Source organism: Aulonocara stuartgranti, assembly GCF_965226115.1.
Source record: "Aulonocara stuartgranti genome assembly, chromosome: 6".
In the NCBI taxonomy this organism is placed as follows: Eukaryota; Metazoa; Chordata; class Actinopteri; order Cichliformes; family Cichlidae; genus Aulonocara; species Aulonocara stuartgranti.
Window position 1 is genome coordinate 40,305,433 of NC_138944.1, and position 26,441 is coordinate 40,331,873.

Here is a 26,441-nt window from a genome sequence, read left to right on the forward strand (position 1 = left end):
TATATATATATATATATATATATATATATATATATATATATATATATATATATATATATATATATATATATATATATATATATATATATATATATATATATATATATATATATATATATATATATAGATAGAGGGCAGCACGGTGGCACGGTGGTTAGCACTGTTGCCGCACAGCAAGCAGGTCCTGAGTTCAATTCCACCATCAGGCCGGGGTCTTTCTGTGTGGAGTTTGCATGTTCTCCCCGTGTTTGCGTGGGTACTCCGGCTTCCTCCCACCGTCCAAAGACATGCAACTTGTGGGGATAGGTTAATTGGATAATCCAAATTGCCACTAGGTGTGAATGTGCGAGTGAATGTGAGTGTGAATGGTTGTCTGTCTCTGTGTGTTGGCCCTGCGACAGACTGGCGACCTGTCCAGGGTGTACCCTGCCTCTCGCCCTATGACAGCTGGGATAGGCTCCAGCGCCCCCCGCGACCCTGAAAAGGATAAGCGGAAGCGAATGGATGGATATATATATATATATATATATATATATTTCCAGTCATGTGGTCTCAGCCTCAGATACTCAACTAATCAAAGCGATGTCAAATTCAAATTTTATTTGTCACGTACACAGTCATACACAGTACGATATGTAGTGAAATGCTTGGACAACTGCTCGTGACCTAAAGGAAAAAAAAAAAAGGAAAAGGCTATGAATAAGATAGGAAATAAATATGAAAAATTAAAAAGGGTAAATTTAACTAGGAAGGAATAAAATATAAATTAAGGTTAAAAATGAAATAACTGTACAACACAAATTAGAATGAAGGGTAAATTTAACTGGGAAGAATAAGATAAAATATATAAATTAAAGTTGAAAATAAAATAACTGTACAACAAAATACACAATACACAGTATAGAACTATATAAGAATGTATGAAGAAATATAAATAAATATATACACAATAACAGCAGCTGTACAAGTATTAACTGGAAATGAAGAATGTAGTGACCAGTGTTGTGCAATCCACATTTGTCTTGTGCAGTGCAAATATGCTTAAAGTGATTTAAGTGATAACAATGTCCAGAAAGTCCAGTGTGTGTGTAAGAACTGTATGTGTGGGTCAGTACTGTGTGGTGGTGTGATTGAGAGACCGTATCGCCTGCGGGAAGAAGCTCCTCCTCAGTCTCTCTGTGTTGGTCTTCAGGGAGCGGAATCGCTTTCCTGACCTCAACAGAGAGAACAGTCTGTTGTTGGGATGGCTGAGGTCCTTCACGATCTTCCTGGCCTTGGTCCAGCACCGCCTGCTGTAGATTGAGTGCAGGTCAAGGAGCTCGGAGCGGATGGTGCGCTCAGCTGACCGCACAACCCTCTGTAGAGCTCGTCTGTCCTGCATGGTGCTGTTCCCGAACCAGGTTAAGATGTTTCCCGTCAGGATGCTCTCTATGGTGCACGAGTAAAAGTTCCTGAGCACCTTGGAGGGCAGTTGGAAGTCTCTCAAGCGTCTGAGGTGGTAGAGACGCTGTCGGGCCTTTTTCACCACGGTGTTGATGTGACAGGACCATGACAGGTCCTGCGTGATGTGAACTCCGAGGTATTTGAAGCTGTCCACTCTCTCCACTGGGCACTCGTTGATGACGGGGGTCTGGTAGTTCCTCTCCTGCTTAGTGCTGAAGTCCACTATCAGCTCCTTTGTCTTACTGACGTTTAGAAGGAGGTTGTTCCTCTGGCACCAGTTCTCCAGATTCCTAATCTCCTTCAGGTAGGCCGTCTCGTTGTTATCAGAGATCAGGCCCACCACGACGGTGTCGTCAGCAAACTTGATGATGGTGGTGGAGCTGGTAGTGGCCACACAGTCATATGTGTACAAAGAGTACAGCAGGGGGCTCAGAACACACCCCTGGGGGGCTCCAGTGCTGAGAGTGGTGGAGGCTGAGACATGTCCGCCCATCCTTACTGCCTGTGGTCTGCCAGTTAGGAAGTTGGAGATCCACTGACACATAGATGAGCTGAGTCCCAGATGCTCCAGCTTGGTGGTGAGTGTGGAGGGAATTATGGTGTTAAATGCAGAGCTGTAGTCTATGAAGAGCATTTTAACATAATTCCCCCTTCTAGTGTCCAAGTGAGTGAGTGATGTGTGGAGGAGATGAGAGATGGCATCGTCTGTGGAACGATTTGGACGGTAAGCGAACTGTAGTGGGTCCAGTGTGTCTGGTAGTGAAGAAATGATGAAGTCTCTGACCAGGCGTTCAAAGCACTTCATCACTACTGAGGTGAGGGCTACAGGGCGATAGTCATTGAGAGAAGCAGGGTGGGGTTTCTTCGGGACAGGAACAATGATGGACTCTTTGAAGCATGTGGGGATCACCGACTGAGATAAAGAGATGTTGAATATCTCAGTGAACACAGGAGCTAGCTGGTATATGTGCAGTCTCTGAGGATACGACCTGGGATGCCGTCTGGTCCTGCTGCTTTCCTGGTGTTCACTCTCTTGAAGGCTCTCCTTACTTCATGCTCGGAGATGACGAGCACGTTTCCGGTGCTGGCAGTATCTTCCTGTCTGCAGCCGTTAGCGCCGCTAACACTAGCATTGTTGGAGACCTTAGCTGCAGCCTCGAAGCGAGCATAGAAAGTGTTCAGCTCGTCTGCCAGAGTCACGGCCGCGTTCGTCATACCGGTTGTTGGTGCTTTATTTCATCCCCCGCACCTGCTTTTTTATTTACATTAGTACATGGGGATCTGCCTGGCCTGGGAGCCACTGCCAGTCCCCTTGGAGACCCACCCCAAATTGCAGCATCTGTTCACGTTTCTTTATCCACCACCATCAATCGTAACTGAGAATGTAGGCCCAGCTAGTGAAATATGTCTTTAGCACATTCTCACGTGAGCATTTATTTTAACAAAATCCCCTTTTATTTCAGCTACATAGGAATACTTTCCTTCATTTTAAAATTCTGTTTTTGTCACAGTTTACTCAATATGTTAGAAAGTGGGCAACAAAATGGCTTCAGTGCAAGAAAGAAACTAGTTCTAATAGTGACCAGTAGAAAAACGCCACAATCGCACTTAAAAAAGGGTACACAAGATTTATTGTTATTTCATTGCAGAGTAGTGGGCTGGGCACTCCTTGCTGCAGTACACAGCATGTGCTGAGTTTCTATTTGCGTTTGTGAGTTTTGTCTGGGTCTGAAGTGAACTGGGATGTCGTGCTTGGAGAAAATTCTCTCAATAAACCTGCTGGATAAGAGATGACAATGTTGTTCTGTATACTTTATTAAGTCCCATAGGGAAATTACCCTCTGCATTTAACCCAGTGAAACAGTGGGCAGCCACCAATCCAGCACCCCAGGAGTAGTGTGTACTCAGATAGCAAGACGACATTGAATTGATGTTGATTTTTCATCCAAGGTATCCAAGGTTCATCCAAGTACCACAAGTGCTCACGAGTACCGCAGGGTAGCCGTTCACTGGATTCAAACCTCCAATCTTCTGATCAGAGGTTGCCGACCCCTGTTCTACAGTATTCTAATTTCAGCTGATAGGTACTGGTCTGTGTGTGGGGGATTCTGGTAAACTTCAGTGTTGAGACTTCCAGCCTCCTCAATGAGCACAGCACATTTCACCACAGGCAGACGGATAGGCCATGGAGTGAAGCGGACAGCATACGCGCTCACTCTGCTCAATCCAACAATGTGCTTTAATGAACCAGGTTTATTAAGGCACAATGGCAACATAACACAGTAGAACAACTTAGAATTTTTTTGATGAATGGGTGTAGTCCCTAAAGGTTATGATTACATCTTGTATCTAGAACAAAAACAGACAGTAGTGAGGTTTAACCTGTGTTTCAGTCTGAACGGTAAAGTGTATATAAAGATGGCTTGCCAGCTCCCCAGAAATGAAAGAGTCTCGAAAACGGCTACTGCCACTTGCACTGGCTTATTCCTACTATACTGGCTTAGGTTTTCCACTAACTGACAAAATTGCTTTAGGTGGGGTTTGATGGAACAGAGTACACATAAGGAACAATAAAAAAACAAAAACTATAGACCTAGATATGTGAAGTTACTTTTCTCTTTTTCTGCAGAGGTTTGTGTTTAGTTCGTTTTTGTTCAGAATCTAAAAACATATGCAATTTTTCCTGTGGCTTCATATAATGCGTGTACCAAGAATACTGCACACATCAGAATTTAAGTCATGTTAATGTCTTCTCACACATCCACTAAAGCTGGGGTATTGAATTAAATTTTCAGGTCTACTTCAACAAAACTTCCCCAAACAAAGGTTCGAAATACTATAAAGTTATACATCCACTGTAGTTAAATGTAGTATGCGTGGAAGCACTATAACAGCAGTATCAGTGTCTTTATATAGTCAACAATAGGCTGGAAAATAAAATGACCAAAGCACAATTCGACAGTATTTTTGCAATGTTTATTAATAATCATCATCACACTGAGCTGATCGCACTCTAATAATAAAATGTTCATTTTTCATTTCAAGTAAAATGAGGTTTGCATTAAAAATACAAGCTTTTAAAAAAAAGTCCTGAAATAAAGTGCTTAATCTGAGCAATTTCAGTGTACATGCAGCTTTACGCAGCTCTTTGACACTAAAACGAGCTGCTGGTAGTCAGTTAAGTTCCAGTTTAGTCCACCATCTGTCTAACAACATGGAAAGACTAAAGAAAGTTGCTGATGATGAAAACATGCTGCGTTTCAGAGTACACCAGTTTGCTTTTTGGCCCCTGCTTGAAAATTAATGGCAGATTTTTTTTTAGAATATAAAAATATCATTTTCATGTGATGTGATCTTTCATGATCTTACAGGATGGTGAACACAATGCATGTGGTTGTGTCACAAATAACAGACATAAAAGTGGCAAAGTACACAACTCTATTACCTACAGTAAGTATGCTTTATTTTACAATCAGAGACAAGACACTGCTGATAGTTTTTGCAAGTTGTCACTGAGGTGGAGGAGGTGGAGGAGGAGGAGGGGGAGGGCGGGGAAAGTCAGAAAAGGGGGCAGAGTTTGGCAGCCAGAAAGGAGTGGAGAAAGCAGGATTGAAGAAAGTTGGAGGAGGAGGAGGAGGAGGAGGAGGAGGGGGGTAGAGAGGGAAGTTAGAGGGAGGAAAATGGTGAGGAGGTGGAGGATAAGGACAGGGAGTAGGGATGAACATAGGGGGGAAATTTGTGTGTCGTGGTGGCTCTGTCTGTCTAAATGAGTGCTGGTGGTGGAAAGAAGGCCTTGTATGTCTTGGTGGGAAGCCCCTTCCATCATGCTTATGTTGCCGCTGCGAAGGGTTCTGAGTACGATTGTCTAGAAAAGAGGGGGAAAACAAGAAATGGTATTTAAAGATGGATGGTATCACCTTCTATTTGTAACACTTTAATCTTCAAAACCTGAAAACCTGCATATAAACTTGTGCTTCTACAGCAGGGGTCAGCAACCTTTAAGACCCAAAGAGCCATTTGGAACAGGTTTCCACGCAAAAGAAAACACTGGGAGCCACAAATACTTTTTGACATCTAAAATTAAGATAATACTGTATATATTGCTTTTTACTTTTATGCTTTGTGTGAACAACTAAGGTGTGTTGCTTATGAAATCCATGAACTGCTACAGAGAAAATTACATTTTATTTATGTAATTAATACATTTTTAACTCTTAAAGAAATATAACAAAAGGAAAGACGCTGAACTAAAATGATCCAAGTAGCAAACAAAAACTGTTATATCGCCTTTGGGCTTTTGGAGCCTTGACCTGACTTTTAAAAATATAATAAAAAAAAAAATAACACTATGCTGCAAAAAAATGTATTCTGCCTAAATATGTATTTTACCTGGTTAATGTGTGTGGCCGGGTGTGGTCTGCAGCACCGCTGCAGGGGAGGCGGACGCACCTGAGCGGCACCCGCAATCACGCCTCGCCACCTTAACGTCTGTGCTCTCTATGCTGTTGTTGGTATATGTCGGGCTGTGAGCTGAAAAGCTACAGCCGGCTGTATGCGTACAGCAACAGTGTGTGAAAAGTGGTCAATAAAGAGATGCTGAAAAGCATGTTCATGCAAACATCGTCGGGTCTGCCGCGATATGTTTACAATGGGGCTGTACTTTCATCTTTACGCAGGACTGTAAGCTGTCATCTGTGAGGCGTGAGCAGTGTTTGTTTTTAACATAGTTCACGGTGGAGAACAGCTGCTGACAATGTGGATCCGAAGATCTTGAAAGTCTCGATAAATGCACGGCGTTTTGGCGGGTACACCGGCTTCCGCGAGTGTGACGTTTATTTTGAGCGATGAAAAAATAATAAAATATAATTTTATTTTTATATTACAATGTCACAACGATCTTCCAATTTAGAGCTACAAGTTAAAAAAAAAACTAACATAAATAAAATACACTTCAGCTAAATACTTATAATTTATTTTCCCAAACCACGCGGAGCCGCACTATAAGGACTAAAGAGATGCATGCGGCTCCGGAGCCGCAGGTTGCCGACCCCTGTTCTACAGTATTCTAATTTCAGTGGATGTCATTATCCATGCTATACATCACATAGAAGAACTGGAGATGTGTTTTTATGGGAGTACCTGTGTGGCTAGTGTCCTTCTTTTTGGCATTTTTCAGTTTCCTCTTTGCTTCCTGCTCTTTCTCATCATCACTATAGTCTAGAGCCTAATAGGCGGAGAGAGAGGAAAAATATATTAATTATAAAAATCTGAGACAGAAGTCATAAAGAAGGAATCCTGAAAGAGGAGTCCTATCGGGATAGGTAAGCCTGTGGGCCTTCGGAGGCAGCCGACGGGTATGGACAGACCAAGCGGAAAGCAGCTCGGGCAGTGGCTGAACCAAAAACTCGAGTGTGGGAGCAACTCGGGAGGGGAAAAGTGCTCTACATGCACAGTGTATAGTGTGGGCGACTGAGGATATTGTCAGCCGGTGGAGGGAATACTTCCTTAATCCCACTGACACGTCTTCCATAGAGGAAGCAACTCTGGGGATGAGGGGGACAACACCGGGGCAGTTAAACAACTCCTTGGTGGCAGGGCCCCTGGGGTGGATGAAGTTTCTGAAGGCTCTTGATGTTGTGGGGCTGTCTTTGTTGACAAACCTCTACAATGCTGCGAGAAGATAAGGGGCAGTATTTCTGGACTGGCAGACCGGGGTAGTGGTTCCCATCTTTAAGAACGGGGGCTGTAGGGTGAGCTCCAACTATAGAGGGATCACACTCCTCAACAAAACTGTGGTATGCAATGATGGAGTATAACAACCAAAGCCAAGAATAAAGTGATAAAACAAATTTAAAAAGAAGTCCACAAAGAGTTGGGCAGCAAGTAGCACTAGTATCCACTCAGCAAACCCAAAACATCTGTGTGAATATGACTCAATGAACAATGGACGTTGTTGGATACATACCTCTTCTGGCGGTTCTTGGTCATTTTTCCAGGATGCATCTGATCCCTGTAATCTGCACACAAATATTTTCATTTGAACATAACAAACAAACACACAGACATGAGCTTAGCCTAACAGATTCCATTCACTGAATCAAAAGTAGCTTACACACAGTCAACACAGAAAACTAAATATCTATATGCCCCTGTACACCACTGAAATGGATTGGAAGCAAAGGAATCCAAATGTGACTGTATTGCAGAGTTGGACCTTCGTGATGGTGCCGGAGACAGCCAGCTCTGTGTTTCAGTGCACTCTGATAAACTGCCATACAACCAGAACTTCTCAGACCAGAGATGAGCTCATGAACATCAGAGCTACATCTCCTGATGACTTATTTATATCATTCATCACCTCATCTGCTGATATTGTGACCATTTTGGTTCACAAAGTGAGACACTGTAGGTGAGAAACAGCCTCTCTTGTCAAACACAGAGGGCAAGAACCATATTGCAGGTGCTGACTCTCATACCAGCCGTTTCATACTCTCCAGTGCATATTAGAAGACATGATTATGAACCAACAGAACCACATCAGTAGTGTACTGAGACCAATACTTATGGTGCTAATGGTGTACTTACAGTCTTAGCTGCTGTGTGAGGATGTATCCCGTGTACTCCTTGATGGCTGGTGCATAATAAAGGGTAGTACCCTCTTTCAGCCCTTTACTGATAATCTGATCCACAGAATTAAAACGTAAAACATACATTGGGCTGGACACCGGGCCAAATACCTCAAACACCTGAAACAAAGAAACAGTGCAACACTGTCATATCATTGGGTGTAAAGGCCTTTACAAAACTGAAACATTAAGTACATTTCAGATTATACAAAGAGGCCTTTTTCAGGAAACACAAAATCAGTTAACAATTTTGTTGTTCTGCAGCAATGGAGGTTGATCAAGCTTCTACAGCTATTCCTATTTTTCTGGATTACTTCCAACCCCTTCTGTCTGCATAAAAGCAGTGCTGGAACACACTGTGGTACCATACCCTCCTGAGCATCAGTTGAACTGTATTGTACTGCAGAAAGTAGTGTGTTGTTACACAAATTGTGAGAAAAAGACAATTAACAATGGAAGAGAGACACACCATCATGTCACTTATCAATGTTGGTTTGTCCTACAGAGAAACTGTCGTAGTAAGCAAGTCTCAGTTTCAACTGTGAAGACAAGACTTCAAGCTGCAGGGAGGATGAGTTGAAGCAAGAAAGCCATTGCGAAGGCATCAGAATAAGACAAAGAGGCTTGTCTGGGCCATGGCACACCACCACTGGACTACTGAAGACTGGAGGAAGGCATTATGGACTGATGAATCAAAATTTGAAATCTTCGGTTCATCATGCAGGATCTTTGTACGCCGTCGAGTCGGTGAAAGGATGGTTCCACAGTGTGTGGCATCGACTGTCAGACATGCAGGAGGAAGTGTGATGGTCTGGGGTTGTTTTGCTGGATCCAGGTTCGGTGACCAGATTGAGGTACCTGGAACCAAAACAGCTACCACAGCATTCTGCAGCATCATGCAGTACCCTCTGGTATGCGTCTAGTTGGTCAGGGGTTCATCCTACAGCAAGATAATCACCCAAAACATAAGTCCAAGCTAGGGCTGTGCGATATGACCAAAATCTCATATCCCAATATAAGACATCTATCGTCCCGATAACGATATAAATCACAAAAATTTAAAATTTTCTGTAAATTCTGTGAATCTCGGGCAGCTCAACTTGCGTGAAGTGTTTCCAGCTGGGCGTCCTGTAGCTGGAGTCGAGTGTTTTAACGATGCATGAAACGATACATTTTTAGTCATAAGTTGTAACAGCCGCCGTTTTCTTTGTGAGTATTTATTACACGGCGTGCTGCGGGGAAAAAGCCTGTTCTAACGTTTGAGTCTAAGGTTTATTTTTTAGCACCTGGCGGCTCTTTTTTTGCTTCTCATCCATAAACTCTCTGCATACTCTTTCACGTGATTCAGTTTATTTTGAAAAGTCTCAACAGGATCTTGAGCTTTATTGTGAAAGGTTTATGTGGAAAATAAACAATCGGACACGCAATGGTTTTACCGTCGTTGTTGCTAACGACAACGCATAAAAATAGGCGCTTGTCTGTCCGTAGTGTGGTTATATTAAATATAAGAGAAAGAGAGAACTTTAAGAAATTTATATAGCCACTACAGTGACCATCAAAACGATGAGAAAATATATTGCTGTAAACAGTTTATTTTGCGACACCACGAAACAAACGATAGCGTAAAATAAAACGATAGACGTTTTTATATCGTCATCCGATATATATCGTTATATCGAACAGCCCTAGTCCAAACTATACCAGAACTACCTCAGGAAAAAAAGAACAAGATGGTAAGCTTGAAAACATGGAGTGGCAGCACAGTCTCCAGACTTAAACCCATCGAGCTGGTTTGGGATGAACTGGACGGAAGAGTGAAAGCAAAGCAACCTACAAGGTCCACATTTATGGGAACTTCTGCAACAGATATGGGAACAACTTTCTGAAGAATATTTGATTCCTATTGTAGAAAGAATGCCACGGGTGTGTTCAGCTGTTCTATCTGCCCAAGGGGACTACTTTGATGAGTCAAAAGTTTAGAATACATTTTGGTCTATGAATTGATTCCATGATTTCTTCTTATTTGTACTATGCTTTCATTTCAGAGTGCAATGAGACATTAAACTGCATAATTTTCAATTTAAAAAAAAAAAAAGAAAAAAGAAAAATTGAGGTTTTCTACATGCAACCTGTAATGTATCAACTCCTCCACTTGGGGCAATAGGCATTCCATCCTTTTCCGGCTGAGAGCCATGGTCTCAAACTTGAAGGTGCTAATTCCAACTCCCGCTGCTTCATACTTGACCACAAACTGCTCCAATGCAAACTGGGTCACCACCTGATGAAGCTAACATCATCTGCAAATTTTCAATTAAAAAAAAAAAAAAAAAAGAAAAAAAAAAGAAAGAAAAAATTGGGGTGTACTAAAAGTTTTAACTGGTAGTGTACGTACACAGAGCTTTTGCAGAAAATTAATTCTACAAAATTTAAAAAAAAAAAAAAGGTTTCTGGGTTCAACCCATTTTCAAGCAGGGATAATTTCACGGTTTGATCAAGGAGTTGAAGCTGTATCACGGCCTCTTTTGTACGTATTTCAGGATGTCAGTGAGGCAGTTTGAGCTCGTTAGCAGAGACGGGGACCATACCCGAGGAGGCCGAGAGCCGATTATGAGCTGTTCTGCGACACAACAATCAAATGTTCCGTCATACTGAACACTTTGATTGCATCAGCACTGGAAAAAGTTGTGAGTGGTCATATATGTTTATATGCACCTGAAGCGCCGTAAAAATTAAACCTGATGTAAAAATAAATGCTGCAAATTTTTCATGTGTAATTATGTGTTTGGTGTGAACGGCTGCATTAAGAATAGTTGAGTCTGAAAAATATTTTTAAATGCACAAAACGTTTGCACGCATTTTACTCGTCCAGTGTGTAAAGGCCTTAAAACCACACAGGCAACTTATTGCATTCTACAAAAGAGAAGCTTCTGTTGGCATCCTTACCTTGGCTGCAGCCTCCCGATCAGACTTGAAGATAATGCTGCCATCATTAAGAGGGGGCGTGTCTTTCAGGGACTGGATAATAACTGCAGTGACAGAAGCAGTGGTAAAAGACAAAGTTGAAACACAAGCCAAAACTGTTCCTGCTCTTCCTCTGGTAGACACTAATGTAGCCTTAAAACAATCTGTGCCTATATTTACCAAGCTGCTGTATAATATTCGACACGGTGCCCAGTGGCTGCAATTCTGCTTCTTCTGGTAAGGTAATACATACTTCCTCCACTGCCGGAAGTTCCTGCACACAAACAACATGACATTTAGACATAAGACTGAAGGGCGTTCAGAATTCAGGACACCCCCCCCCCCCCCAAAAACCCCCCCCCCAAAAACAAAACACATGGTGGCAAAGTGTGGACAATAAGACGCTAATAGTGGTTCTTGTTGGTTGGAATGTAATAACTAACAATGCTCAATGTGGCATTAATGCTGTTGGTATTTTTACTTCACATCACATGACATCATTACAGGAACAATCACATATAAAATCTAGACATTTTATTACTTCCCATGAGTAATTTTTATTCATTTAATTCTTATTAAGCATTTCTGCCAAAATGTTGGTATCAGACTTAGTAACGAGTCACTCATTATCCTGTTGCTCCCTCTGAGATTTTCAATAACGCAGGCCATCTCTGCTTGGGAGGTTAATGTAGCTCTAGTTCCCCATGATAAGTATACTGTGTGAGGCAAATGATGAAAGATTTACCTCTTATTGTAATTACTGATCATAAATGCAGGGATTTTATCCAAACAAGTAAAATCTTTTTAAGTGCTTTGTCAGTCTAGAACCCAACTTCCGGCGCCGCCCGTGTGCGGCAGCCTGTTACAGCAGCTCTGCTCATTCTGAGTTTCTTTCTTTCTTATCTTTTTTCTCGTAATTTTTTTATAACTAACGTATTAGTAATTAGACTCTGCAACCATGTTCTACCGTTTTGTGCTAGTCCTGGTCGTTTTTCTCAGTTTATTTCTACTTTTTTCACCCGTGTCTGGGGACCCAGAGCAGAGATCCTTTGTTTACAGTAAGGATCAGCTGTTAGCGCTGAGTCCTGCAGCGGTACTGCCGGCGGACAGACCCGATATTCCCAGCGAGCTGAGGAGGAAAAGACGGGGGTGTCGTGCTGGGAAGGAGCACCGTCGCCCGAGAAGGAGACGTTATCGACCATCTCTTCCTTCTGTAATTATTGGAAACGTAAGATCTTTGCCCAATAAGATGGATGAGCTCATGTCGCTAACCTGGTCACAGAGGGAGTACCGGCAATGTAGCATCATGATGCTAACGGAGTCGTGGCTAACATCGCTAACTCCGGACACAAGCGTGACACTACCGGGATTCCAGCTGCTGCGAGCGGACAGGACCAGAGACAGCGGTAAGAGGAAAGGAGGGGGACTGGCAGCTTTTGTGAACGACAGATGGTGTAACCCTGGGCACATCACTGTAAAAGAGCAACTCTGCAGCAGAGACATTGAGCTGTTAGCCGTTAGCATGCGTCCGTACTACCTGCCCCGGGAGTTCTCGCATGTTATCGCGATAACAGCGTATGTCCCCCCCTCGGCCAACGCGGATGCAGCCTGTGACTCTCTCCACTCTGTGGTCAGCAGACTGCAAACACAATCACCGAGAGCCCTTCTCATAATATCAGGGGACTTCAATCATGCCTCACTGGACTCCACACTGCCCACCTTCACCCAGTATGTGACCTGCCCAACCAGAGTCAATAAAACACTGGACTTACTGTATGCCAATGCAGAAGAGGCATACAGTTCATCACCTCTCCCTCCCCTGGGCAGATCTGATCACAACCTGGTGCACCTTGTCCCTGTGTATGAGCCCTTAGTGCGCAGGGAGCCACCAGCCACCCGCACAGTACAGAGATGGTCAGAGGAGAGCGAGGAGGCTCTTAAGGATTGTTTTGAGTCGACTGTGTGGGAGGTGATCTGTGACGACCATGGAGAGGACATCGACAGCCTTACTACATGCATTACTGACTATATAAACTTCTGTGTGGATAACACCGTACCTACCAGGACTGTACGGTGTTTCTCCAACAACAAACCTTGGATTACCCCAGAAATTAAAACCGTCCTCAAGCAGAAGAGGAGGGCCTTCAAATCCAGAGACAAAGAGGAGTTGAAAAGGGTGCAGAGAGAGCTGAGGGGACTGATAAGGAATGGGAAGGAGAGCTACAGGCAGAAGATGGAGAACCAGCTTCAACAAAACAACGTTGGTGAAGTCTGGAGAGGCCTCAGAACCATCTCGGGCCACAAACAGCAGAACTCTCTGCCTGGGAGGGATGTGAGATGGGCAAATGAACTGAATCATTTCTTCAACAGATTTGACTCAGCCATGAGGCAGTCTGCAACATCGGCTGCAGACTCACCCACCCCCACTGCTGCTGTTCCACCTCAGACACTTCACACCTCCTCTATTCACCCTGCTCACTCCCCCCCACCCCCAACAACAGCATCCAATACACACTCAACACAAGGCTCCAGCCTGTCTCTCTCAACCACCCAGGTTAGGAGGGAACTGAGGAGGATTAATGGCAAGAAGGCAGCGGGTCCAGATGGCATCAGCTCGAGGGTCGTCAGGTCCTGCGCGGACCAACTGATGCCGTCATTCACCTCCTACACCTCCTAAATAATTTCCCCCAGGGATCAATAAAGTATTCTGATTCTGATTCTGATACATCGTTCCCTCGCTCACCTGGAGACTGCTGGAAGCACTGTGAGAATCATGTTCTTTGATTTCTCCAGTGCCTTCAACACCATTCTTCCCTCGGTTCTAAAGGACAAGCTGGAGAACTCTGGAGTGGACCATCACCTCACTACCTGGATCCTGGACTACCTCACCGACCGACCACAGTATGTGAGGACTCAGGGCTGTGTGTCGGACAGGGTCGTCTGCAGTACGGGGGCCCCACAGGGAACGGTTCTGGCTCCGTTCCTCTTCACCATCTAAACTGCAGACTTCTCCCACAATTCCACCCAGTGCTTCCTGCAGAAGTTCTCTGATGACTCTGCAATAGTCGGCCTCATCACTGATGGGGACGACAAGGAGTACAGAGGTCTGACCCAAGACTTTGTGGACTGGTGCCAGCTGAACTACCTCCAGATCAACGCCAGTAAAACCAAGGAACTGGTGGTAGACTTCCGCAGGCACAAGCATTCTCCACTGCAACCACTGAACATCCAAGGTATGGACATTGAGGCTGTGGACAGCTACAGGTACCTTGGTGTTCATCTGAACAATAGACTGGACTGGACTCATAACTCAGACGCCCTCTACAGGAAAGGGCAGAGCAGGCTGTACCTGCTGCGGAGACTCAGGTCGTTTGGAGTGGAGGGCCCACTCCTGAAGACCTTCTATGACTCTGTTGTGGCTTCTGCTATCTTTTATGGCGTGGTCTTCTGGGGCGGCAGCATCTCTGCTGGGGACAGGAAGAGACTGAACAGGGTGATCCGAAGGGCCAGCTCTGTTCTAGGATGCCCTCTGGACCCAGTGGAGGTGGTGAGTGACAGGAGAACGGCGGCTAAGCTGTCATCCCTGATGGACAACATCTCCCACCCCATGCAGCAGACTGTGACAGCACTGAGCAGCTCCTTCAGTGGGAGACTGCGGCACCCACGGTGTGGGACGGAGAGATTTCACAGGTCTTTCCTCCCCACTGCTGTCAGACTCCACAACAAAGACTTTAACTGATCAAGCACACACATCCATACATATGCAATAATACTAAGTGCAATAATCCTTTCTGTCATCGTTGTATTTTTACTCAGTTGTATATAGTATTTGTATTTGTATTCTATTTTTATCTTATTGTATATTTATTTTATTTTATTCTACTGTATATAGTATTTTATTTTATTCTATTCTGTACAGTTGTGTACTGTATTTATTCTTATTGTATTCTAATTTTTGCCTCATAACTTTTGCACTGTCCACTTCCTGCTGTGACAAAACAAATTTCCCACGTGTGGGACTAATAAAGGTTATCTTATCTTATCTTATCTTATCTTATGTGCATGACCCAATGCTGTGTTTTGCCCCTTGACTGCCTCGACTTGACCTATGTTCAGTTTCTGTCGTTTGAGGGTCTCTCTGGATTCAGTTTTGCATTTAATAACTGAAAAACATGCTCTGTCCTGCCACTGAAAAACAGACCTGAGCTGCTGTTGCGATGTGTTTTGGGTCATTATCCATTTGCACTGTGAAGTACAAACGAATGTACCCTCTTAGCTGTCTTTAATTCGTACTTTGTTGAGGTACATTTTAAAACTTAAAGGTTAAGTCTTTTGATTTATCTATATTTAAATAACCTCCAGAAACAAATGTTATTTTCAACCATATCATTCAAAAAAAACAAAAAAAACAAAAAAAACCATGTTGAATGGTTAATTTGAATCAGTAGGCATTATATGGTATATTGGTATATAGCCAAAGCTATTATTATTAGATTTTCTTCACATTGCCCAGCCCTAACACAAACCATTACCGTCCCTTCAGTGTTACAATTAATATTAGACTACAGTGGTCCCTCGCTATAATGCTGTTCACCTTTCGCAGATTTTTTTTTGGTGCAATTTTGCATGCTTTTTTTTTTTTTTTTTTAAAACAGCACATTTTGTTCTGCATCCTGATTGGCTGTAGACCATTGTCAATCAATCTCATGCCATGTCTCCTTGTACAGTACAGAATGTGTGCAGCTTGCCAAATTTACATAAATCTTTGATCGCTAGCAGTGTGACTCTGAAGTGCTGTACTGTACGTTTTTTAAGTTTTATCCCCATCAAACACACGAATGTCGACGAAACGTCGTCATCTGCCGGTTCCTTTGGTTTCATTCTATAACACTGAACTTATTTTTCTACGAAGGTTTGAACTTTGAGAGCGAAGTGTGAAAAATTTCATGCCTGTCTGAGAAAAGTGTATAAAGTGTGTAGTGTGGGGTTTTACAGCCTTAAAACATCTATAATAATTGTGAAAAATAAAGTTGGCTACTTCGCAGATTTCACCTATTGTGGGTTATTTTTAGAACGTAACTCCCGCGGTAAAAGAGGGACCGCTGTTTTAACAAGAACACACATACATACAATTACAGACTGACCTCGAGCAGAATCTCATCTCGCGTTTTGATGGGTGCTGGTTGGCTGAAACCTTCATCAACTTCTTCCACAGCCGCAGGTGCAGAGGGAGAAGAGAAGGATGAAGATGATGAGGAAGAGCTGTCACTGAGGACAGGAAAAGAGCATTAGCGACACCCGTCTTTGTTTTACCACGCTGACAGCTGTGCGTTTTCATACCTGTCCGAGTCCTCAGAATCCTCGCTGCTCTTATGCGTGTCTAAAGACACGGTTGCTGCTATTGAGTGCCTTTGTGCATCTGCCCTTTCTTCTTCTAAAAGTGTTTGTGTGTTTGACACCATCTCAGCATTGTCAGAGGTCACCAGGACATCTTCTAGTTGAGATGTTACTGTAACCTCCATATCCTCGTCTTTTACAGCTTCTGCCGGTCCATTTCCCTCTGTTAGGTTCTCATCCATCTGTAACATTATCTTGAAATGTGTTTCAAAATCTGTTACTTTAAATGTCATTTTATTTATACAGCCCCAAACTACAACAACTGCTGCCTCAAGACACTTGATAAATCACTATCTATTGGGGTGATAAGGTACTATAGGGTCTTTAAAATAAGACAGGGACTGATCATTCAAGACAATGTACGCGAGGAGCAGGATTTTACATTTGACTTTGGATTTAACAGGGATATAATTAGGAGGAGTCAGTACGCTCTCTCTTTCTAATCCCTGCCAGTACGCTGCAGCATTTTGGATCAGCTGAAAAATTTTCAGGAAGTTTTAAATACAACCTGATAATAACGAATTGGGGGTTAGGATAATAACTGGCTACTAAAACTTTACTGATATAGAAATATTTTGTTAATACCAGGGTTCATACGCCTTTTTCAGGGTCAAATTCAAGCACTTTTTAGGCACCTACAAGGTCCCTTTTCAAGCTAGCTTTTCCAGCACATGCCACCCCCCCAAAAAATAGAATGCATTTGTCAATTCGCATCACCTCAGTAAGACCATGTGAAAATTAAAACAAATCATCCTAGGTGAACTTAAACACCTTTGTTCACCTTTTGTTAAGAAATAGAAAAACGCACCACACAAAAATACTGCAAAAGGAAACAGTTGCCTTATATACACAGTGTATAAACTCAAAATGCACATTTCACTTAAAAATTAAGATGTGACAATGTGAACAAATCAATCATTATGTACAATTCCAATGTATTTTGTATCTCCCTTAAATAAACAAGCAGCCTTAAAGTATGAAATATTCATATACAAATACACATATAAATGTGTGTACTGTCTCAGTGGCTGATTGTGCCCCACAGGCCTCAGTGTGAGCTTGAAGACATTTATGAGTTTTAAGTAGTTTAACCCTTGTATGGTGTTCGGGTCTGTGAGACCCGTTTTCAGTTTTTTTCAAAAGAAAAATTAAACAATTAATTATTTTTTCAACCTGAAATTCATTGGCTTTGGCTTATTTTCTGTGAAGAACATAAATCAGAACTAATTTTCAATGACCTCATACTGTACCTCCCCCCACGCATTTACATTACATACAAGGTGTTCGGGTCCACTGGACCCAGGCCTAATAAAAGTGTTGAAAGTGTAGGTCCTGTGTTCCCACACTCTGTCTTCCTCCTTTCTGGTGCTGCTGATAGTGTTTTCTTCCCCTCCTGCTCCCGCACAAAGTTGCAACATTGTTGAAAATTCAACTATCAACACCATCTGCTCTGACATTCCCACACATTTTACCCTCTTTCTTGAGGGATCCAAATTTTATTTTCTCATACCCTGTCCCACCTGCAAATTAGGGGCATAATACTATAAATAAGACTTTGCCAGTGTGGTTCTTTATCACAACTGATCAAGATGGCAAAAGATTATCTGCTGCGAGGGCCATCCAATTGATTTTGGAAGAGAGAGGAGCTTCGGATGATGATGTTGACAAAGAGGTTTCAGAATATTTCACATTTCTGAAAATTCAGAGTCTGACAGGGACTTTGAAGAAGAGGAGGTTGAGCATCATTTAGTAACAAAACGAAGACGAGTACCCCATCAGCAGCCAGCTCCAGGACCAAAAAAAGCCCACCAGACAGCAAGTGAAGAAATATGGATGTCAATAACTGGTGAAATTGAATGGTCTTCTTGCCCAAGAAATGAGCCACCCTGCAGAGCTGTTACTGTGATAAGCCAGGGCCAACACGGCTGACAGTTACTCATGTGCAGGACATCAAGTCTTCATTTGAGCTTTTCATCCCAGATTCCATCCAGAAAATTATTCTGGATTGCAGTAATCTAGAAGGAAGGTGTGTTTTTGGAGAGAGGTGGAAGGAGATGGACCAAATTCATCTAAGAACCCCAAAGGCCTACTTTGGGGTTCTCATCCTTGCAGGAGTTTTCAGGTCCAAAGGGGAATCCACAGAATCCCTGTGGGATGCAGAAACCGGCACGAACCTTTCCGTGCATCAATGTCTCTGGAAAACTTCCACAAAATTTCCAGGATTATTCGTTTTGATAACCGAGACAACAGACCAGCTCAACGGCAGAGAGACAAGCTAGCTGCCATCAAGACAGTGTGGGATAAGTGTGTGCACCACCTCCCCCTGTTTTACAACCCTGGGCCTAATATCACCATTGATGAGCGGCTGATCCCATTTAGTTGTGAAACATAAATGTGTTGTGTCTTTCCACTCACTCCACTTGATTATAACTGATTTATTTTTTTTATAACATTTTATTAAAAAAAAAAAAAAAAAAAAAAAACGAGAAGCACATTAATTCATAAATGTGATCTAACAAAGGTAAAGGGAAAAAAATAATCATGTTTGCTGTTCATATGGCTTGTAATTGGGATGAAGTAAACATCTGTTGAGTAATTTAACATAAAATTGTTTGATAGTGTTAATTTGGAAAGCCAAAACTCTAGCGGGTCCAGCAGACCCATGAACACTGGCTGAGTAACAAAAATACGAACACCACACAAGGGTTAATGTGCAGGTGCTGAAGATAAACACATTTTGAATGAAAGCCGGGGAACTTTGGTAGCACAGAAACAAGTGGCTATTCTTTGTGACCATATGGATCACTCATATTACCATTATTTCAAATACTCCAAAAAGCTGGGGTCCAGGATATAATTGGCCGTTTTTGACTACTTTCATTTGGCCTCTATATTTCACCTTTAAAAACTGTTTATCTTGCCAATCTGTTATTTTCTCATTTTGACAAACTGTATCAGCACAATTTATCTAAATTCAGACAAAATTTAAAATACGAGTAGAAAGTGATATTTTTGACTGTAAAAACCACAGGCATGTTTACACTGTAATCTGCCTTTGGTGGCTTTTTTGCATATCTCTCTCTCTCTCTCTCCCCCCTCAAACAACCAAATGCCACATGTTGCCATATCATTTTTTTGATTGGTCGACATGGTACATTTTTCCACCAGTAGGGAAGGAGTGTTTTTTTTCTTTTTTCACCAATGACTGTTGTCTTTCACTCACAAGCAAAGCGTGTTTGCTTGCACTCTCCTTAGAAAACGCAGTTTTTACAGTTTCTTCCCGGAGTAAATGCCACTGTTTTATTAAAAACAAAAAACATCGGTTTTACCTGGCCTATCAACACAATTTAAACACTGGCATATAGTTTGAAGTCTGCACGTTCGACCCAAGTTGAAATGGAGACTCTGGGTCCGTCGACCCCAGAGGGTTAATCAGAAAGCCTTAAGTTAGCTAGTGATGTATCAGGCTAATGTTTAAAGCTTTCACTTGAGCAAAGTAACTCATATCACTGCTAAGTAATGTTAGCTAAGTTCACAGCATATTCCATAATAGCGCTGCCATACTGCATCACACTCAGTGCATTTCAAACATTTCTCCAGCGAGTTTGATAGCTAGCAAAATAATAATCATAATTTTTTAAAAACAGCATGTGTAATGTATATGTCAAGAGATATATTCTTAAACACTTCTTCAGCTGAGAGTCAGAGAGTGGAGACACACAGTTTTAATTGCATGCAAGGGCGGTCACAGAGCACTCGCACAAGAGTGAGGGCTCCGGGACTCGCGCTCTGCCACTGCCCTGGTCTTTATTTATATACAACAGTAGGTGCATTCGTTTATTACATTGGAATGTGGATGTGTGTGTGTGCCAGGAGATGCTTCTCTACCTGGCACGAAGTGAAACTGCTCGTTAAGCTCTTATCTAGCAGGTACTGCTCCTTCCCTGCATAACGGGTCACAGTTAACTATAACAACAGTCTGAATCATAAAAAGGTCATCATGCCGTATTCTATCATTTGCAGACTTATATTATTAAAAGATTACCGTATTTTCACGACCATAAGGCGCACTTAAAAGTCTTAGATTTTCTTCAAAAAGTACGGCGCGCCCTATAGCGCAGTGCGCCCTGTGTGTTGTAAGGAGGACGTAGTAGAGAACACCATGAGAACGCTAAAGGGTGAAGTGTGGGGGCAACCCTGAAAATGGCAAAGAGACACGCTTATGAAGCACAGTTTAAACTGAAGGCCATCAGCTACGCGGAGGAACATGGAAATCGAGCAGCGGCGAGAGAATTTAAGATTAACGAATCGATGGTTCGCAAATGGAGGAAGCTAGAAAACAAGCTCCGGCAGGTCAAGAAAACGCAGCTGAGTTTCCGCGGACATAAGGCGAGGTGGCCCGAGTTGGAGGAAAGACTCGAGCGGTGGATCATCGAGCAAAGAACGAGCGGGAGAAGCGTTTCGACGGTCACCATTCGGCTAAAAGCAGTTTCACTTTCACTTTTTATGAAACGGTGCCATTTTTCCATCCGGACCAGGACTACGGTAGCGCAGCAACTTCCAGCGGATTATAATGAAAAGCTGGCCATCTTCCGCTCCTACTGCAGCAAACACATCGGCGACAAAAACATCCAGCCCAGCCACATCACAAACATGGACGAGGTCCCGCTCACTTTTGACATCCCGGTGAGTCACACTGTGGAGAAGCAGGGGACCAGCACGGTAGCGATACGCACAACGGGGTATGAAAAGTCTTCTTTTACTGTTGTGCTTGGCTGCCATGCTAATGGACAGAAACTGCCGCCTATGGTGATTTTTAAGAGAAAGACTTTGCCTAAAGAGAAGTTTCCAGCAGAAATCATCATTAAGGCAAATGAAAAGGGCTGGATGGATGAGGAAATGATGAAAGAGTGGCTGAGGGAGGTGTATGTAAGGAGACCAGGTGGTTTTTTCCACGCATCACCATCGCTGTTGATCTGTGACTCTATACGTGCCCATCTCACAGCCGATGTGAAAAAACTTGTGAAGCAAATGAACTGTGAGCTTGCTGTCATTCCGGGAGGCCTGACAAAGGAGCTCCAACCGCTGGACATCGGTGTGAACCGCCCGTTCAAAGTAAGGCTGCGAGCGGCCTGGGAGCGATGGATGACCGATGGGGACCACAGTTTCACCAAGAGTGGAAGGCAGCGCCGGGCGAGTTACGCCACAATTTGCGAATGGATTGTAGATGCTTGGGCTAACATGTCTGCTGGCACTGTTGTTCGAGCTTTCGCAAAGGCCGGCATAATTTCCGAGGAGCCGCACGGCACGGAAAGTGACTCTGACAGTGAAGAAAGTGAACCTGGCATGTTTGATGGAGATTTAGCGCAGCTGTTCAATTCAGACACAGAGGATGAGGACTTCGATGGGTTTGATTGATGATAAAAATGTGAGTACCAAACTTCGTTTTGCTCCTGCTTTATTTTTAAATACGCACACTTGTATGCTTGTGTGTTGTTGATGATGACGATTATTGGTAATAAAAATGTGAGTAAGGTACCGAACTCAGGTTTGCTCCCGCTTTATTTTTAAATACGCATACGGTACTTGTATGCGCCCTATGATCCAGTGCGCCTTATGTGTGTGTTAAATACAGTAATGGCACACATAACTGAGACTGCGCCTTTTAGTACAGTGCGCCTTATGGTCGTGAAAATACGGTATACTGACTACTAAGTACAATTTTCTATTGACAGTACACGTACTGGAAAATTATTTACTAGGACTCACCTATCATGCGTCTGGAGAGCGCAAACTCCGCCATTGTTGTTTTCCATCAAACACTCATTAAAACAGCGACCTACAGGTATGTTAGCGCACTCATCCCCGACTGTCCGAGGGAGGGGCGGGGTCACACGTTGAAACAGACGGAGGCGCAAGGCAGCCCAGGTGGGGAAATTTTGCCTCTACATTTTGCGACTCATTTTATTTCTCTATCTGATAAGAAAACTATTCAATCAGGTGTGATAAATACATTTTACAGGGTTTATTTATCGGATAAAATACGTTAAATGTCACCGTTATTATTTGCTGGCCCGGAAACAGCGGGGGTGTCCAAATTCAGAGGCTGCTTCCACCTGAGGACCCGCCCTTCGCGGTCTAAAGAAAGCCGGGTAGTACGTCACGAGCTCCCTCGGTGGAGTGAAACTCTGCCGTCTGCTCCTTTCTATCTAAAATATAACCCGGGCGCTGGCGTAAACTCTCGACCGTCTCACACTTTTTCTGTTTGACGTTTATTCAGCTGTGTGAAAACCCCAGAAGAACCCACCCAAGGGATTAATAAAGTTACATTTAATTTAATCTAATCTAATAACTTTAATCTCAGCCAAACCGATTTACTCACAAACAAATAAAACACTGAAAAAGCCAAACAATAACATTTTTTAAGTTATCAAAGTGACTTATATATCATGTTTAACCTGAGTAGTGAAAGACCGCGGGGGTTTGAAGACGATGTGTCGGTCAGCTCAGATATTTGAAGTTTACACAGCTACATTCTCACCTGAAAATATGTTAAAAGTTTTTTTTTGCGACCCAGAAAGAGAAATAAGAGTAATATTAAAACTAAGTAGCTGCCGCCATTGGTGGAAACTGGAATTCTGCGATATGGTTTTTTAATTTTGTTGTCCAGGTGGAAATTCGGGAGAATGGTGGCTCCGGGGTTCTCCCGGAAAAATCGGGAGGGTTGGCATGTATGGTTGTGGCAACATCACTAACCTTGTCAAACACCTCAAAGTAAATCATATCACAGAATATGAGGCGCGTATGTTGAGACGAACTGAAGAGGAGGAGAGGGACAGGTGCTGCTAGGGCGAGACAGACGTCTCTCACAGAGTCCTTTAGTGCTGCAGGCAGGCAAGGTGTTCAAATAGCGCACTTCAGTTTTTTTATTTCTATATGATGAACCCTGCATTATTAAGTGATAAGAACAAGTAATCTGATGTCCTGTAATCATTATGACGCTATAATTTGAGATACAATAAATAAAATACGTTTTTGTACAAAGTATCGTATCGGATCAGTATCGTCGATACCACCCTGAATATTACTTGGTATCGGATCGGAAAGGAAATCAGTGGTATCGCACATCACTACTCCAAAGCCTTTCATGTCTGTCACGTGTGCTGGGGGTAAAGCACAGGGTGCCAGTAGTGGACCTGCAAATTCTTTTTTTTGTATTCTATGGCAAATGCCAACTGGGCTCCACAGTGCTAAACACTGAGCACAGGACCCACTTGAGGATGTCAGGCCCTGAGGCCACCCTCTTGAGGCTGGTTTCTGACAATCTGGTCAGAGACATTCACATCAGTGGCCTGCTGGAGGTCACTGCTCTGGCAGTGCTCATATTATTCGTCATTCCTCAAAGGAGCAGATACTAGTTAGGGACCTTCTACGGCCCTGTCTAGCTCTGTCTCCTGGAGTTTCCTCCATGCTCTTGAGACTTTACCGGGGGACACAGCAAAGACACATATTGATGTTCCATGATGGAGGATTTGGACTGTGAAACCTGTGTAGGTTCCAAGTATTGCCTGCTGCTACCAGTACTGACACCCTAGCCAAATGCAAAACTAGTCGGACACACTATGAGGTGACTAGTTTGCCCAGATAATTATAAAAAAAAACCATAATAATAACAACAACTATCTGCAAAACTACGTCCACTTATATAACACAGCCCTTCATTGTCATTGCACGTGTACAACGGCATTATGGAGGCCGAGGTCTCAGGAGACGTGAACTCGGATCGCTGGATTCAAAGTCAACAGCGCTAACCATGACACCAGGTCAGTTTCTGGTCAGTTTCATGAGTACAAAGGTGACCAACGGTCAAAAGTAACCTCCAGGCCACACCAAGCCAAACACACGTTTGCACACGTAAATAAGTGTATTGTTTATGTAAACACGTGTACTGTTTACATGCAGAAGCTAAACATAGCTAACGTGCTATTCGTTAGCCCCGTTTAACTCCCACAGAGGTACTACAGTCAAAAACCAGTATGAAGAACGAAAACTTCCCACAGCAAATTCGACACAAATATTATAAAAAGTGGACCGAGTAGTTTAATGATATTACTACCTGATTACTTGTGGAGCTCCAGAACCACGTTGCAAAAAGTCTCCCGGAGAACCACGCAAGCTAACTTCAGGGAAATGAGCGACACTGTATCCGTTACGTACCTTCAGTTTAAAAGCATTGCGACGAACTGGAACACAATGAGAAGTCATACAGACGTAAATTAGTGCAAACTTCTCAAAGATAAATACTAAAAGCAGGGGTATTGAATAAGTCTTGTGGGGCTCTTAGCGATTTAGGTTTAAGGAATTCAAGTGTTCCCCATTTTATCCCATTTGATAACCTAGCTTTGGGATAGCATTTTATAAAATGCTATTTTATTGTTCCATTGCTGTAATAATAGTTCCATTAAGAATGCCGTCATAAAATGGTTATGGTATGAATTGTATCCTTATTTGTACTGTATAGTTAGGTTTAAATAAGTTAAGAAAGTGGTCCAAAGTATTCTTCTATTTTATTTTGAAGGTTAGAATTGCTACATCCGCTGGTTATGTTTGAATTTGACCAGCTACAGCCACATGTTCGTGTGTAACACGTGGGGTTGTATTTTGCTGTGGGTTTTGTATTAAACTACAATTTAAATTCTAAAGTAAAAAGTAGAAGTCAGGTTGGCTCTAAATGGTCTCACAGTATAAAAGCTTTAAAATCTAATATGCAGAAGCACAAATACTCACAGTGCAGAGTCATGTAAATTATTAAACTGGCTATCATAATTGTTGATATATTAATGTGTATATCACTTTAATGGATACTTGTTTTTGTTTTGAGAACTGTAGCTCTTGTGGCTTTTGTCATCATTGTTTGTTTGCTTGTTTAGTAAAATAAGGTTAGGAGATAATTCTGTTCTTTTTTGCAACTATTATTATGTTTTTAATACTAAAACATCAGCTGAGAATATAAAAAATATCTCTTGATGAACACACAGTAAGCTGCACAAAGGAAGTTGGCACAGGGTGTAAGTACAGGTAAGACCACTGGGTGGCACTACAACACTCTTTAATGTGACTGAGCTATGAAAACAAAATACATTACATTTAAGAGAGGCTTTAAGCCTCTTACCAAAATTAAATGCTTTAACTTATATATGATATTTGTTTTTCCATATTTACTTTATTTAAAAAAAAAAACACTGACATGTTACAACTACAGGTACACCTTTCTGTCAAACTCTGAAATCATTTGACAAGGAGGGGAGCCAACATGACTCACTGATGAGGTGTAGAGTGTCAGTAAAAGATACTTTGTGATTAAGCTTTTGTTCTTTTCCAAAGCATTCCTTGGCAGCAGGGAAACTTAAATACAGCATAAAATAGGGAGATGTTTGCTGGACTCACTCCATCCAGCTCCTCCGGAGCCCCCTCTTGTAAAGGTGGGTGTAATTTATAATTTACAATTTATATTAGTATTGTCTTGTCTTCTTTATTTCTTTATATTTTTCTAACATGCTTACTATGACTGAGGGAGCTCTGCAGACGAATTCCAATGTGCCTTGACTGCTGGTTTTATGCACAAATGGCAAATAAAGAACCTTGCACCTTCCTGAATGCCAAGTTTCAAATATCTCAAAAAAGGACTACCTTTTGACTTGACACACATTTCTAGGTGTACATGAATATATTTGGGAAATGGACTGGTTCTTTTCTACTCTTCTGAGCACTCTTTGTGCATTCACCCCTATTCGCACAAGCACATTTTCTTAGTGCTTTCTAACTAACATTCACACACACATTCATACTCCGATGGATGCATCAAAGAGCAATTTGGGGTTAGTATCTTGCCCAAGGATATTTGGCATGCACAGTAGGGGAAGCCAACCTTCCAATCAGTAGATGTCCTGCTCTACCGCCTGAGCTACAACCACCATCTTGAGCTGGTATTGTTGGCTCTATACATGACTCACC

General features: G+C 42.5%; 1 protein-coding gene across 1 annotated transcript; it reads right to left on the reverse strand.

Moving 5' to 3' along the window:
- Positions 1–4,404: 4,404 nt before the first annotated feature.
- Positions 4,405–24,652, reverse strand: naf1 (nuclear assembly factor 1 homolog). The gene is made up of 9 exons (XM_082536089.1): positions 24,544–24,652; positions 16,371–16,621; positions 16,175–16,298; positions 11,211–11,304; positions 11,013–11,095; positions 8,029–8,189; positions 7,409–7,460; positions 6,583–6,667; positions 4,405–5,308 (listed from the first exon to the last, which is right to left on the reverse strand). The coding sequence occupies exons 2-9, from the start codon at positions 16,616–16,618 to the stop codon at positions 4,953–4,955; spliced, it is 1,203 nt and encodes a 400-aa protein (XP_082392215.1). The 5' UTR covers positions 16,619–16,621; positions 24,544–24,652; the 3' UTR covers positions 4,405–4,952.
- Positions 24,653–26,441: the final 1,789 nt, after the last annotated feature.

Coding starts and splice junctions, on each gene's coding strand:
- naf1 (XM_082536089.1), bottom strand. CDS start 16,618: ATGTTACAGATGGATGAGAACCTAACAGAGGGAAATGGACCGGCAGAA. Junction 7,461..8,028: donor CTCACACAGCAGCTAAGACT/GTAAGTACACCA, acceptor ATTTGTGTGCAG/ATTACAGGGATCAGATGCAT. Junction 5,309..6,582: donor GAAGGACACTAGCCACACAG/GTACTCCCATAA, acceptor CCTCTTTTCTAG/ACAATCGTACTCAGAACCCT.